The sequence below is a fragment of the Marmota monax genome, unplaced genomic scaffold (genome assembly GCF_021218885.2).
Source record: "Marmota monax isolate L192 unplaced genomic scaffold, Marmota_monax_Labrador192_F-V1.1 WCK01_AAM20220418_F8-fsc00136, whole genome shotgun sequence".
Classification (NCBI taxonomy): Eukaryota; Metazoa; Chordata; class Mammalia; order Rodentia; family Sciuridae; genus Marmota; species Marmota monax.
The window spans coordinates 1,472,811-1,486,868 of record NW_026693905.1 but is presented as its reverse complement, the minus strand read 5'-3'; the positions used below and the strand labels follow the sequence as shown (position 1 = coordinate 1,486,868).

The 14,058-nt window shown below is 37.8% G+C and overlaps 1 protein-coding gene across 9 annotated transcripts in view; it reads right to left on the bottom strand.

The window, feature by feature from the left end:
• The window catches only part of Ikzf2 (IKAROS family zinc finger 2), a 149,949-nt gene extending 136,388 nt beyond the window's left edge, over positions 1–13,561 (bottom strand). Inside the window, exons 1-4 of one of the 9 annotated variants that reach the window (XM_046462915.2) lie at positions 12,656–12,937; positions 11,346–11,449; positions 9,797–9,845; positions 8,889–8,993 (exon numbers count right to left, since the gene is read on the bottom strand). In XM_046462915.2, the coding sequence (XP_046318871.1) occupies positions 8,889–8,993; positions 9,797–9,830 (139 nt within the window). In that variant the 5' untranslated portion in view covers positions 9,831–9,845; positions 11,346–11,449; positions 12,656–12,937. The other 8 variants (XM_046462913.2, XM_058585183.1, XM_058585182.1 and 5 more) reach the window with 8 other exon arrangements.
• Positions 13,562–14,058: the final 497 nt, after the last annotated feature.

The following is a 14,058-nucleotide window of genomic DNA, read 5'->3' as shown; positions in this document are numbered from 1 at the left end:
TATGACATATATTAGCTATGACTTTTTAAAAAATATAAATATAAAAATTATGGTATTAAATACACCATAAAATTATAAAGAGAAGAGCTAGCATAGTTTATTTAAAAATAAATACTATATCACATTAATCCAAATTCTGAAACTAGAGTAAAAGAATTCCTTTGCCGATGGCCATAGTGCACATCTGTAACACCAGCGGCTTTCCAAGGCAGGAGGATCAAAAGTGCCTGCCTTATCAATTTAGGAAGGCCCTAAGCAACTCAGTGAGACCCTATCTCTAAATAAAATACAAAAAGGGGGAGTGGGGCTGGGGATGTAGCTCAGTTGTGGAGTGCCCCTGGATTCATTCCTCAGTACTAAAAAAAAAAGAATTCCTTTAAGCAAAGAGATTATTAAAGCATGTCTTTATCCACTTCAATATATGATTTTTATTTCATGGGTCAATTGGGAAAATAAAGCTAAGAGGTACTAAGGAACGAATTTTTAAGAAATACCAAACTATTGCTGAACTCATACAGGATCATGGAAGGAAGGCACAAGCTACATTTCACTACTAAGCAAAGTTCACACTCTAATGTGTCCAGATACTTGATTACTATCCTTTCCCATATTCTACCCTATTGATTAAAAATCCAGTGAGTATATCACATTAATCCAACTTCTGAAACTAGAGTAAAAGAATTCCTTTGCAGATGACCATGGCGCACATCTGTAACACCAGCAGCTTATAAAGCCGAGGTAGGAGAATCTCGAGTGCCTGTCTCATATTATACCCTATTGATGCTTCAAACTCTGTATCCAGAATTAAACTAAACTAATCTTTTCCTGGAAACTTGTTCCAGAATGTCTTCTTTGCTGAGGGAACATATCGTCTTCTATCCAGTAATTTGGGAATCACCATATTTAACTCCCTCTTCTCCTTAACTCTACTAACCAAGTCCAATCTACTCTTAAGACATTACCCAAACTCTACACTCTCTCTCTCTTTATTTTTTAATTGATTATAATTATTTGTACTAGCGGGACACATTATGCCATATTCATAAATGCAAAAAAAAATTAAATTAAAAAAAACAAAAAATAAATAAAAAATTAAAAAAATGCAAAAAAATAAAAATAAAAAAATAAATACACATAAGATAATTTGATCAACCTCATTCCCCAGTACTTCCCTTTCCCTCCCCTCCTCTTTCTACTGATCCATTTGCTCTACTCTACTAATCACTCTTCTATTATTATTACTGTATTCTATTATTATTACTGTATTTGTCATTATTATTATTACCTTCATTAATATATTATAATTAGATATAAAAGCAGGATTCATTGTAGTATATCTGTATGTAGAGAGAGCATAATTTTATCAATTTCATGTTCACCCCTCTTCTCTCCCTTTGGATCCCCTTGTAGAAAAATGAAACCAGATCCCTATCTCTCATGCCTCTCTTCCTTTTTTATCCCCACTACCACTAGCTCTCATGCTTTCTCAATCACTACAACAACTTATTAAAGATGCCCATACCTATAGATTGGTCCCCATCCACAAGTTTTTCCCCACATTACATTCAGTGTGATCCACATCAATGAAAAAGTTGGAATCACAAGCAGGGTGCAGTAGCTTGTGACTGTGGATCTAGCTTCTCAAGAGGCTAAGGTGGGAGGACCAGCTGAACCCAGAAGTTTGAGACCAACACAGTAAGACTCCACCTCAAAAAACACAAACATGTCACCCCCCACCACCACCAAAAAAAAAAAAAAAATCCCTAAGTCTGCTTTGTTAACAGCCTTGGCTCTCCTGAAAATGAAAACCATCATGCTAAAATATTCCATCATCCTATCCTGATTAACTCTTCAGAGTAACCTCTGGCTTCAAACTTCCTAGAGGCCAATTTTATACTCTAGAAATACCAACCTACCTACATTTCCCAGAATATTGCATGCTATTTCTCAGCTCTCATTGTGGGTACATCATCTACTGAAGATACCTTCCACTCCTCTCCTAAAACCTTTATAATAAATAAATCTTAGCTCATGCAGCCTCTCCCTCTAGGAAATCTTCCCAAACTAGTACCACCTCTCACACCCTATAATCATGAAGATACTCAGCTTCCTATAACACAACACCCTGTTTAGAAGAAGTCTGTTTGTCCCCACAGAGCATGAGCTCCTAAAGGACAAGAAGGGTGCACATATGTACCTTACAGTGCCTGGCATCCTTAGAAGACAGCCAACAAAATTGTTGAATCAGTCAACTAGAACCGTACATCAAAGTGTCAAATGCCTATAACTAATAATCATATTTTAAGCTTACTTCAAATTTAATACATCTAAACCATTGCCCCCAACACACACAGCAACAACTTGATTACAACTTAAATAGGTATCATCAAGTTTTTGTTTTGTTTTGTTTTGGTTTGGTTTTGGTACTGGGGATTGAACTCGGGTACTCGACCACTGAGCCACATCCCCAGCCTTATTTTGTATTTTATTTAGAGACAGGGTCTCACTGAGTTGGATTAGCACCTCATAGTTGTTGAGGGTGGCTTTGAACTCACAATCCTACTATCTCAGCCTCCCAAGCCGCTGGGATTACAGGTATGTGCCACCACGCCTAGCACAATTTAAATCAAGTGAGATTTATGGTACACTTAAGAGCATCAAATAATATTAAATTTTTGAGGGGAACATGCTGTGAAAGACTATATGGACATATTACTCTATTAAGAGGATATTTTCTGCCCAGCACCATGACACACACCTGTAATCCCAGTATTTAGGAGACTGAGGTAGAAGGATCGAAAAGTTCGAAGCCAGCCTCAGCAATTTAGCAAGGTCTTAAGCAAACCAGAGAGACCCTGTCTCAAAATAAAAAGGGCTAGGGATATAGCTCAGTGGTAGAGTAACACTTGATTCAGTCCCAGGACCAAAAAAAAAAAAAAAAAGTGGGGGATACTTTTTCTTTTTCCAGTCCTAATGACTGGTATCCTTGGCACCCCAGGATAAGCAATGACTATTTTTACATATGACCAAAACCATACAACTTTATTTGAGAACACTGAAAATCAATTAAAATAATTTCTGACAAACAGATAAACTCTATTTATTTCTTAACAAAAATGTTCATAGAACTTTAAATAGTAGAGAATATTTTTTCCTCAATTTTTACTCTAAGTTACCAAAAATACCTGTCTCTGTGCCACGGATCAATGCAGTTAACAGGCAAGAGCAAAAGATCCAGACTCCAAACAGACCTGGGTTTGAAAACAAACCCTTTTTTTTATGAGTCATGGGTACAAAAAACAGTGACTTGACTGCTCTGAATAATAGCAGCAGTGATAATTTATTGGGTCTTATTAAGTGCCAGGAATCATGCTAAGCATTTTATATATATTGCTTCATTTAAATCTATCAGCAACCCATTGGAGTAGGTATTGTTTACCCCCATAATTACAATTGAGGAAACTGAAGCTCAGGGATACAACTTAAAATGCCCAAGTTCACCAGGCGCGGTGGCATATACCTATAATCCCAACAATTTGGGAGGCTGTGGCAGGAGGATCACAAATTAAAGGCTATCCTCAGCAATTTGGCAAGGCCCTAAGCAACTCAGTGAGACCCTGTCTCAAAATAAAAAATAAAAAAGGCTGGGTGTTGGCTCAGTGAGAAAGTACCCCTAAATTCAATTCCCTGTGTGGCAAAAAAAAAAAAAAAAGCCCAAGTTCACACAGCAAGTCAGTGGCCAGTATAACTCCCATGCTTCTTCTGCCCCTCAGTTTTATGATATCATATGGAGAGATGAGATAGGTTATCTACCTCAGGGAATTGCTGCAAAGACTAATAATATGGAAAGCATTTAGAACAGTGCTGAGCATCCCATGTAACCTCAATAAACAAGGGCTTTCTACCTCTCTCAATCCAGTGGTAAATGCATTTATAATATGGGGGATAAATTCCTTAATACTCCTTACTTATTGCAAAGCACAGATGTTCTGTGTCTCAATTAATTAACAAATGTACTAACATGTTAACATGTGTGTGTGTGTGTGTGTGTGTGTATATATATATATATACACACACACACACACACACATATATATATATATATATATATACACACACACACACACACACATATTAGATATAAACAGATATAAAAGAAAAAAAGCAGAGAAAAGCAACATACGCTACCTTGGGTTTGAACTGTGACACTGCTATATTGATCTTTCAGAAAACCATAGATCAAAATACATCAATATTCAGAATATATCAATGTATCAAAAGTTAGGAGAGATGAGCAAGGAACCCAGAGATCTTAATTCATTATGGCTTCCTGGAAGACTCCCAATGGAACATAATCGATCATGTTACATATTAACAACAGCACTTCCAAAGAGAAAGACAGATTTGAGCAAAGATAAAGGCAATAAGGACAACCCTTCTACAGTAAGCATTTTTGTTTTTCAAAGACAAACCTTAATCTTCAACTCTAAGCAGTCTAAAAATATGGAGTGGTCGAGGTAGAATGAGTTACAAAGCAAAATAATAATAATAATAACAACAACAACACTTTTTCTGTTAATTACCTGCAAATATATGTTTCTTTTAGTTTTCTTTTTTCTTTAGAAATGCAGTCAGATATTTATCTCTGATAGGTATAAAGAAATTAAATCAAATTTCTTTTTGGCTTTTGTTAAAAGTTTTAACAAATAAGAACTAAATGTAAAGTACATTGGACATATACACAAACCAAAGCACTACAATTCCAAACAGAGCTAGATTTTACATCAAGCCCAGCTGGTGTCATATTTGGGTGTGCCCTATGAAAATCCAACCAAGGGTGACTGCCAAACTAAGCTATAGAAGACAACTCAGAAAGCTGGTGAATCCCATAATATAAGCTATATTTTAAAAAGCACATTAGAACACTGGCTTGACAAGATTATCTGATGTTGCTCCACCCTCATAATAACACTCTTCTATTTCTGTAATACTCTTTTTGTCACTAAAACATGGTTCAGTATTGGACATGGCACACAACCTGAGAGGATAAGATGATAGAGACAGATACCAATTATCTACCTACCCACAAAGTTATATCCCACTTTATGTCCCAACCCTGAGAATTTTATCTTTCTGCTAAGCAACCTAACAGGTCAATTGATTTCTTCAAGCCTCAATTTCCACATATGAAAAATAGAAATCATAATATACTTCTGCTTCACTAGGTTCTAAAAATGGAAACTAAGAAAAAAAATGAATGTGAAGCACTATGAAAAGAATAAACTAGATTCCCTGACCTGATTAATGGTCAGAGCCTTGTAACACTGGAATTACTACTTCTTCCAATTCCATACATGCCACCAGGCCATCAAACTGACTGATAAATAGTAGTGACTATATAGTTGATCCACCTAAAGGTTTTAAAGTAAGAGAAACAAATTGTCAATATATTTTCATAGATCATTTAAGTAATTATCTACAAAACATTTACATATTTGCATTATTTAAAAAATTATAATTTTTGAGCCTTAATTTTTTTTCAACATAGTCAGCTGTAAGTATTGAACAGTTTAAAACTGATAGCAAAGCAACTATGCAAGAATTGGAAATAAGCTAACCCAGAATCAGAAGGAATCACAAAGTTTCATCTGATGGACCAAAACACAATATGGATTATTTTTATATTGTTCTGTCTGAGTTGTCTATCTCAGATTCTTAACTTCCAGATTCTATTTTTAAAATCACTTAACATTGTGTATTTCCAGTAGCCATCAAGGCATATTCTGTCATCCCTGACATCGAAGATTGTCAGCAGACTCAGTATGTACACTAATGATCCCAGGCAACAGTGCCCATCCTCTTATCAAAGAGATCCTTATTCCAGAATAAAAAGTCTAAAAAGTTCACCATGAAAATTCAGTCTAAAACATAGGAAGTAGTCATTATAGAATGTTAGGATCACTAATACCTCTTACTTCTTTTCAAGGTTATCTTATACGCTGAAATTTAAAACTAAAAAATGTCAGGCATTATCACATTTTTAGTTCTCTCCCAAGCCGCCAGTACTCTATTCTAGCACTGTCAAATAATGATAGCTGCTGTCATTATTTTTTATACAATAGCTGGCAGCAAGTTGTACAGATACCCTTCATCTTGGAATAGTCCCCAAATACCCTGAACAAATGACTAGGACCCTATAGTGATACTGACCACTTTCCTAAAGCCAAATAAGTTATCTATCACATCTTATTAATACTTTATGGCCAGAATGTTAGTAGGTTTATAAAAGTCAAAGGTTTTACTTCTTTTATTTTTTCTAAAATATTTAAAAATAATTTTTCCTCCTTTTCCCATTACATACAGACCTCTCTTCCTTGCTACTAGAGACTCTCTTATTCTATCATAAAGTTTTCTGCATTTACTTATTCTGTTTTAGGAAGCAGCAGTCCTTTAGAAGTATATTTGAAGATTCAAAAAATGAGGAAAATAAGCTATTTTCATTTAACAAAATCAACAGTGTGTGTAAAGGGATATAGAAAACTAGTGATCTCAGATACAAGTGATTTGACAGGTCTCATACCCAAAAAGTATTCTAAGTCACAGAAAAGCAACCGAGTGACCAATTCTCGCTCCCTGTTCTAATTAATGGTCAAGAGTTCCTCTCTACCCCATTTACTTTGGCAATCTAAAATGTTGATATTCTCCTAGATCTAAGAGAGGAAAAATGGGTATCTTCTCCATCTAACACCTAAGTGGGTAACCTAGATACTGTAAATAGAGGCTACATAAAGGATGCACAGACAGCTCTGAAGTGAAAGCCAAAATATTTAACCTGCAACTCTTTGGAAAAGAACCTGAAAACATGTGCAGTTCAGCCAAAAACTATACTAACATGGAATTGCCCCAGGCTAGAAAGTTTAAAAAAAAAAAAAAAAAACACACAACACCACAAGAAACTCTTTACCAAACATAAGTTTACTGTTGGGTGAGAAAAGCTTGAATGTCAAAAGCACACTTCTTACTTGTTCAAATTAATCATGCCTATACTCCGTACTATTTATTTTAAAAGATGAGTGAACTGCCTTTTTGAAGCAAGTACCTGCAAAAGCTGAATCAAATTCACAAATGAAGGGGCTAATTAACTAATTAACCAGCATTTTCTTGCAGATATTCTGGTGGTGACCAGTGTAAGACAGTCAAGTCTGAGTAACAGTTACTCTCTACTCCATATATTCAATATTTCTAAATCCAATAGTTAAATACTTAATAAAAAGAAACTATAATGCAAACCTGTCTTGACTTTTTAGGAAATCATGTAGAAAGTTTCTGTGAAATAAAAACATATCCTGCCAAAGAACTAGTAATCCAACAACAACAACAACAACAATTAAATATTAAATGTAAAAACTCTTATTGCCTACATTGCTACAGAGAATAACCTTTATCAAATCAACACAGAAAACACAAATTAATGCTGCAAGACATAATATAAGAAATTAGCAATATAATTTAGTACATATGCACTCAATAACTTTCTTAGTTCTTCTTTTCTACACAGTAAAGGAATTTCAAGGACTGCTAGAATGATGAAATTTTCTGAGTAACTCCTCCATTATTAAAGAAGAAAACTTTTAAATACAGTAAATTCAAATATTTCAATCCAAGATCGCTTAAAGTTAATGAATTGCAAAATGTATTCAAGAGTAATCTAAATACGTTTGCTTATAATTCAGTAAGCTTAACTAGTTACAAAGCTTGTAACTTTAAAATAACTTAAGTTTAAAAGGCTATAAGAGGCAAGTGGAAAGGAAAATTTCTCTCGGGTAATTAGAATTAAGTATATGCTTAAAATTAAATAGATGATTCGGTTTTCTTCAATTTAGTCTTCACAAAAGAAAAGAAATGCCCTTCCTTCACATAGCATCAACAGAAAACTCGCCATTTAAATTATATTTACATATAAATCCTGTCATTTCCATATAGGAAGATAATACAAAAGTATAAAGAAAACAAGATTTCAAATTACTTTTGAGTAGGAATAACAGAGTACTGGCAGTTGATTTGCTGATAAAACATTAAGAGAAGATAAACCATATTCTTAATAACTGTAAGTATTTTGTCTTGTGTCACTGACTGCATGTAAGTTGCTTTTTTACTACACTGAAACATAGTATACTACATCAACGAATGACCCTTTATCAAAATAGCAGCCAAAACTGTCTATTCCTACAAATTCAAAACATCCTTCCAAATTTTCACAACTCTCTCCTGGACAATCTGAAACAAATGCTTTCAACTTTGTTAGAGAAATGAATATAAATGAGTTTGATAAATTTCAATTATATTCCACTTACAATGCTTTGGAGGAGAAACTAACATTTTCTTCTCTCTCTCTCTCTCTCTCTCTCTCTCTCTCCCCCCCCCCCACCACCTTCTCTTTTAAGCAAGAAATAATACAATGGTTTAGCTTTGTACCATGATAACATAAAATAATGCTATTTTTTAAATATGCTGCAAGAGTCCTTTTCCAATGGAAAAGTCCTTTGGAAGTGACATGTTTCCATATTTTTTTTAATCCAACAACAACAACAACAATAACAAATCCAGATAGAAATTCACCAAGTCAAAACACTAATCAGCAGATTCTAACATTTCTTACCTGATACAGGTAAGCACCAGCTCCCAAATGCCACCTTGGGATAGTTCAGACTAGTAAGCAGGCTCATGTTTTATGATACTAGAATGAACAGGAATAAATCTATGTTGTTCTTTCTTTAGCAAAATCTACAGCAGTAGCAACACCACAATGTGAGCAGACCCCACAGACCTAACAAATTCAAATCTGTCACTTGAGAAACAGAAAAAAAAATCATAAAATGAAGACTTACTGCTTGTCATGTGACTTGGTGAGGCATGCTGTCCATTGGGTGTGCTTGAGGTGAGGTCAATTGCCATATTGGAGTGCTCCCTTTCAGGTGAAAGCTCATTGTCACCTGTTTTCACAAAAATAAAATCTTTTGGTCTCTGTTCATTGTCACAAAAAATCTAATTACTAACTTTGCTTCATATACACAGTGAAATGCATAGTCTTGAATTTTTAAGCAGTACATTTCTCCCTTAAAAGAAACTATAAGGAAATATCTTTTAGAAACATAGTCAATGAATGAAATGACGAAAAGCCACAATCAGCCCACAATAAAAAAATTAACGAAACTTTATTATCACAATGCTCTTACACATCAAATAAGGGGAAATGAAGTAGTTGACTTCTAAAGTATCTTTTCCTTGAAAAAAGATAAGTTTTAACGTTTAATTTAATTATTAAACATAAAGAATGTATTATAAGCATTTTCCAAAATGCTGCCTGTTACAAAGTTAAATGTCTGAAAAAAGAGTTTGCTAAAAAAAAAATGTCAACTTAAAAGAAGCTGATTTCTTTCACATTATGTGTCCAGAAAAATTAGGCTACAGAGTAGTAAATATTTAGTACACAGCATACTAGTACATACGTAAATAACCTAACCTATTTTAAACTTAAAAGTAAATGGGGGAAAAAATCAAGTAGAAAAGTGTTGATCTGCTAAGCTGTGACTGACTTAAATACTATCCTTAATTTAGTAAGTAGTAGGTATACTTCTATATTTCTGATATATCTCGTTTCTGTGCTATTTCTCAAACTCATTTAAAGGAAAATTGTGAAAAAAAAATAAGAGAACAGAATTCTTAATTATATCCCAAGTAATATACAAAGGTAACTTTATCATCAATAACAAATTAGTGAAAAATGAATACTTACACGTTATATAGCCATCAATAGCCTCTGTTTCCATAGTCAAAGTGCAATGCTGTAAAACAAGAAATTATACCCTTAAACACAGTGATTCCTTTTGCTATCTGCCATTAAATTCTTATTTGAAGCTCCAAGCAGTTAGACCATGTTGCTGCTTCAACCTGTGCCCAAGAAACATACTACAGTGTACTGTATGTGCTCATTTGCAAGTCACTGAACTCCTTCTGCAAATGATCTGATTCCTACTGGAGATAGGACAGGAAAGATAAGTGTGCTGTGAGATGGGCTGTAGCAAGAAAAGAGTGGCTCTTTTTAATAAAAATTTATTTGTTTTAACAAAAAAAAAAAAAAATGAGGGAAATACACCTTAAATTTGCCAGCTACAACTGGGACTTAAGTTCTTTGCCATTCACTACTTCCCACAATCACACTGCAGTTTGAGGACTTCCCCAGTATACAGATAGCTCTATTCACAATTGTTGCAAGTTGGTTCATCATGTTCTAATTGGGAGGGGGAGGACAAACAACCAGAAGAAAACAAAACAAAACAAAAAACTTCCTGCCCAACTGTGTCTTGAAGACTTCTGCAGCACTTGGCCAACTCTCTGACTTGTATTGACATTTTAGCCTACCCCAAGTTCTGTGTAAGCACCTGTTCAATGTAACCTTAATTTCCTGCCAGACCACGGTTGGATACAAATGCCAAGTCTACTTAATACATTCTGATTTCAAGAATTTCAGAAACTTTTGGCTATGCAGAAAGGAATCACTTTTTTCCAGTTTGGGGAATTATTTTCATGCACCAATGACACAAGACAGAACTTAACTCACAGAAACAAAAATAAATTATATGAGATGACACCCCCTAGCTTTGATTCACATAATGAAAAGATCAATAATCTAACTGTATTCTTTGAAGGAAAAAGTTTAAGAATTGACAAGTCCTGAAGAGATTTTTACTTATTTTTTTTTCTTTTGGCCCTGGTCCTTTTTGCCGTTAGTTTCAAAACTCTCACTGCACCAGCAGCTAAATTATTCACAATGAGCCATTTCTGTATTGATCGCCAAGTATATTTAGCCCTGGCTCCTGGAATTTCTCCATTACTTACTGGAAAACAGGCAGCTTCACTTCTTGTCTCCAAAACCACTTCCCTTCTCCCTCCCCTCCCCTGCTTCACCATCACCCTCCCTACCCGCCCCCCCACCAAAAAAAACTTTTCTTTCTTTCTTTGTGGAATAATCAGATCAAATTCCCAACTCTGAAACTACATAGCACTTAAATTTCAACCTGCTGTCCTGTTATCAAATTCTTTCAAATTATGATTACATAAGGCTTTAAGGAAAGGGATCCGGGAAGTTCAAAAGGGGAGCAGTTTCTTCGGATATTTAACAAATGAGTTTATCTCTTTAAAAACGTACACATTTAACATACACATATTAAAAAGAAAGAAACGTCAGGGAGAAGTGAAAGAAGTCTGCCCCATCAATGAAATGGTTACTAACCCTCAGAGAAGAAAATAAAGAAAAAGGAGAAAGAGAAACGAAATGTACATACAAAAGAAATTGTCCTTTGATTAAAAAAGATTCATCACCATTTCCAGCTCTGTCGGGAGATCTCAGCTTCTTCTAACCCCTCAAAGAGGAGGTGACAATGTCGGGCTGAAGATAAACGGAGAGAAAGAAAGAAGTTTTTTGTGTTTCCCCCTTCTCTCTTTCCCTCTCTGGCCCCCTCCAAGCCAAGCCCCCTGCAGAGTTCAAGGCAAGGAGGAAGGAAAAGCACTTTACAGGTGGGTCATTCCAAGCCCAAATCCAGCAAACAGATCGGCAGATAAACAAAACCAAGAAATGAGAGAGAAGGAACACCCCCCTTCTCCTCCTCCTCCTCCTCCTTCTTCTTCCACCCCTCCCCCTCGTCCCTTTGGGATGGTCTAGTAGGAAAAGTCACTCAGGAATGGCACCACGTACTTTCAGGAAAGAGGAAAAAAAGAGAGAGGGAGAGGGAGAGAGAGAGAGAGGTCAGTCAGTGCTACAGCAATGCGATTAACAAGAAGAGAAAAAACTTGATCCACCGGTTCCTTAAGAATCGACCAAAAGCTAAGACAAGAAAACTGAAAGAAAAAAAGGGGAGGGGGGGTAAGAGGGGAGGGACAGTCAGGCATAACCCAGCAAGGAACCCAGGCCAACTTCACAGGACTGTTTTTGGCCTTTGGCAAAGAGAGAGACAGAGAGAGAAAGAGAGAGGAGAGAGAGAGAGAGAAAATAAATCTTAATTCCATCTCTTTCGCCCATACCAGAACCTGTCAAAGTGATTTAACTGCTGCCTTTTTACATGTGTCATACCAGTTTTTTTGTTTTGTTTTGTTTTGTTTGTTTTTTTCAATCCCAACAGGATCTGGATATTACCTTATCTGGACAGCTGCAATTTATTCCAGTCTATCCAATCTTTCTTCTTAGAATTCAAGTTAAAACAAAGCAAAACAAGTCCAAATCTGTGACAGCTATAGAGATGAGAACTGATTAATCGATTAACATCCCAGAAACAGATTACAAGGAGGGGAAGATAAATTAAGGCAGAGGACATCATCTTCAACCCGATTTCCTGAGCGTCCTTAACAGAAATCATTACCCTAATCATAACCACAATCCATCCCTCCCAGAGAAAAACACCTATATTATTATTATCACTGGTTAACAGCAACAAGTCATTTGATCACAGTGCAAAACGAGATGCTATATAATTACACTTAACTTTGAAAACACTCCCCCCTTTGCAAATCATACACAAATTCATATATAATCTATGAATCAGAAGACAAATAAAACAAGAGCTCTTCTTCCCCACGCAAAAGCCAAGCGGAGATTTACCTCAGCAGTGCATGCAGTAAAATAATCCCATCACCCTTTTGTTTGTGTTTACTGTTAGTGTGTCCTCTCTCTTTCTTTCTTTCCTGTGCCTAACGTGTGTTTGTGCACTGCAGTTGGTGGTGGAAACTAAGGCAGTGGATCTGTAGCTAAGGGTAATCCTGTTTTTACTTCCTCCATCTTCAGCGAGGAGCAGGGTTAGCCCGGGACAGCTGGTCAAACCCCGAGAAACCGATCCGGCGGAGCCCGAGCACATCTCCCCAGCCGGCCGGGCTCGCGCAGACGCCCGCGGGCGGAGGGCGGGCTGGCGGCGGCGGCGGCGGCTGCGGGCGGCGGGCGGCTGGGCCCCGGGCGCGGGCGTGCGTGCGCGCGCGCGGGCGTGCGTGTGTGCGGGACCCGAGCGCCGGTGCGAGTGTGAGTGTGTGCGCGCGTGTGTGTGCTCTCCGGCTGGCGGGCGCGTGTGCGCGTGTCGGCGCGCTCAGCCGCTCGGCGCGCTCGGCAATCGATTACAGGACAAGTGCTGCCCCGGCGGCTCCGCGACGCGCGCACTCCTTCGCGCCCACCCGCGCGCCCGGCCGCGTCGCCCCCCGCCCGCCAGCCGCCGCGGCGGACCCCGCCCCCGTCCGGGGGAGGGCAGGTAACCCGCTCCGGCTGTGCGGCGGCGGCCCCCCCCCACACACACAGACACGCACACCCCCAGGTTCCTAATAAATCTCACGTTTTCGTCCCGCCGGGAAGGAAGGATTGGAACGGTGCAGGGAGGTTCATCTCGGCCGCGTGAAGTTTTCTTTCAAACTGGGATTCGTGGAGAGGCCGGGCGACTGGAGCGGGACGGCAGTCGCGGCGCAGGACGCGGAGCTCTGGGATCGGCGTGCTGGTCCGAGCCGGGGTGTGCGCCTGGACCCACCCACCAGCTCGCCCGGGCTTCGCAGTCAAGTCTACGGTGCAGTTTCACAAAAGGGCACCTGGTAGACCAGGACACCGAGCAGAATAGAGGGGCCCTCGGGAATGGACCCAGGCAGAAATTCAGGTCTGAGATGAAGCTCAACTATGACTATTTTGAAAGTGCTTTACAGTGCAAGTTTAAAATTAGAGTGTTTACTTGCTTTTTCTCCCCCCGGCAAGTGCCACATTCATCCAAGTCAGAGGGACGAATGAGGGTCCAAAAAAGTGGACCCTCATTCAAGTGTTGCCCAGCAAAAAGCATCGATCACAGCCTCTGTATTTTGGAAGAATTTCTAGAAATCGTCATGAGAATAACAAATGTATGTTCTTTCTACAATAGTAGCATTTAGTATCTTTCTTAACCACATTTGCAAAAAAGAGGGAATGGAGACATCTATAATTAAAGGGGAAAAGGAAAATGAAAGGAGCTGAAAATACTGAACTGTGTAGTCTGGGTGGGT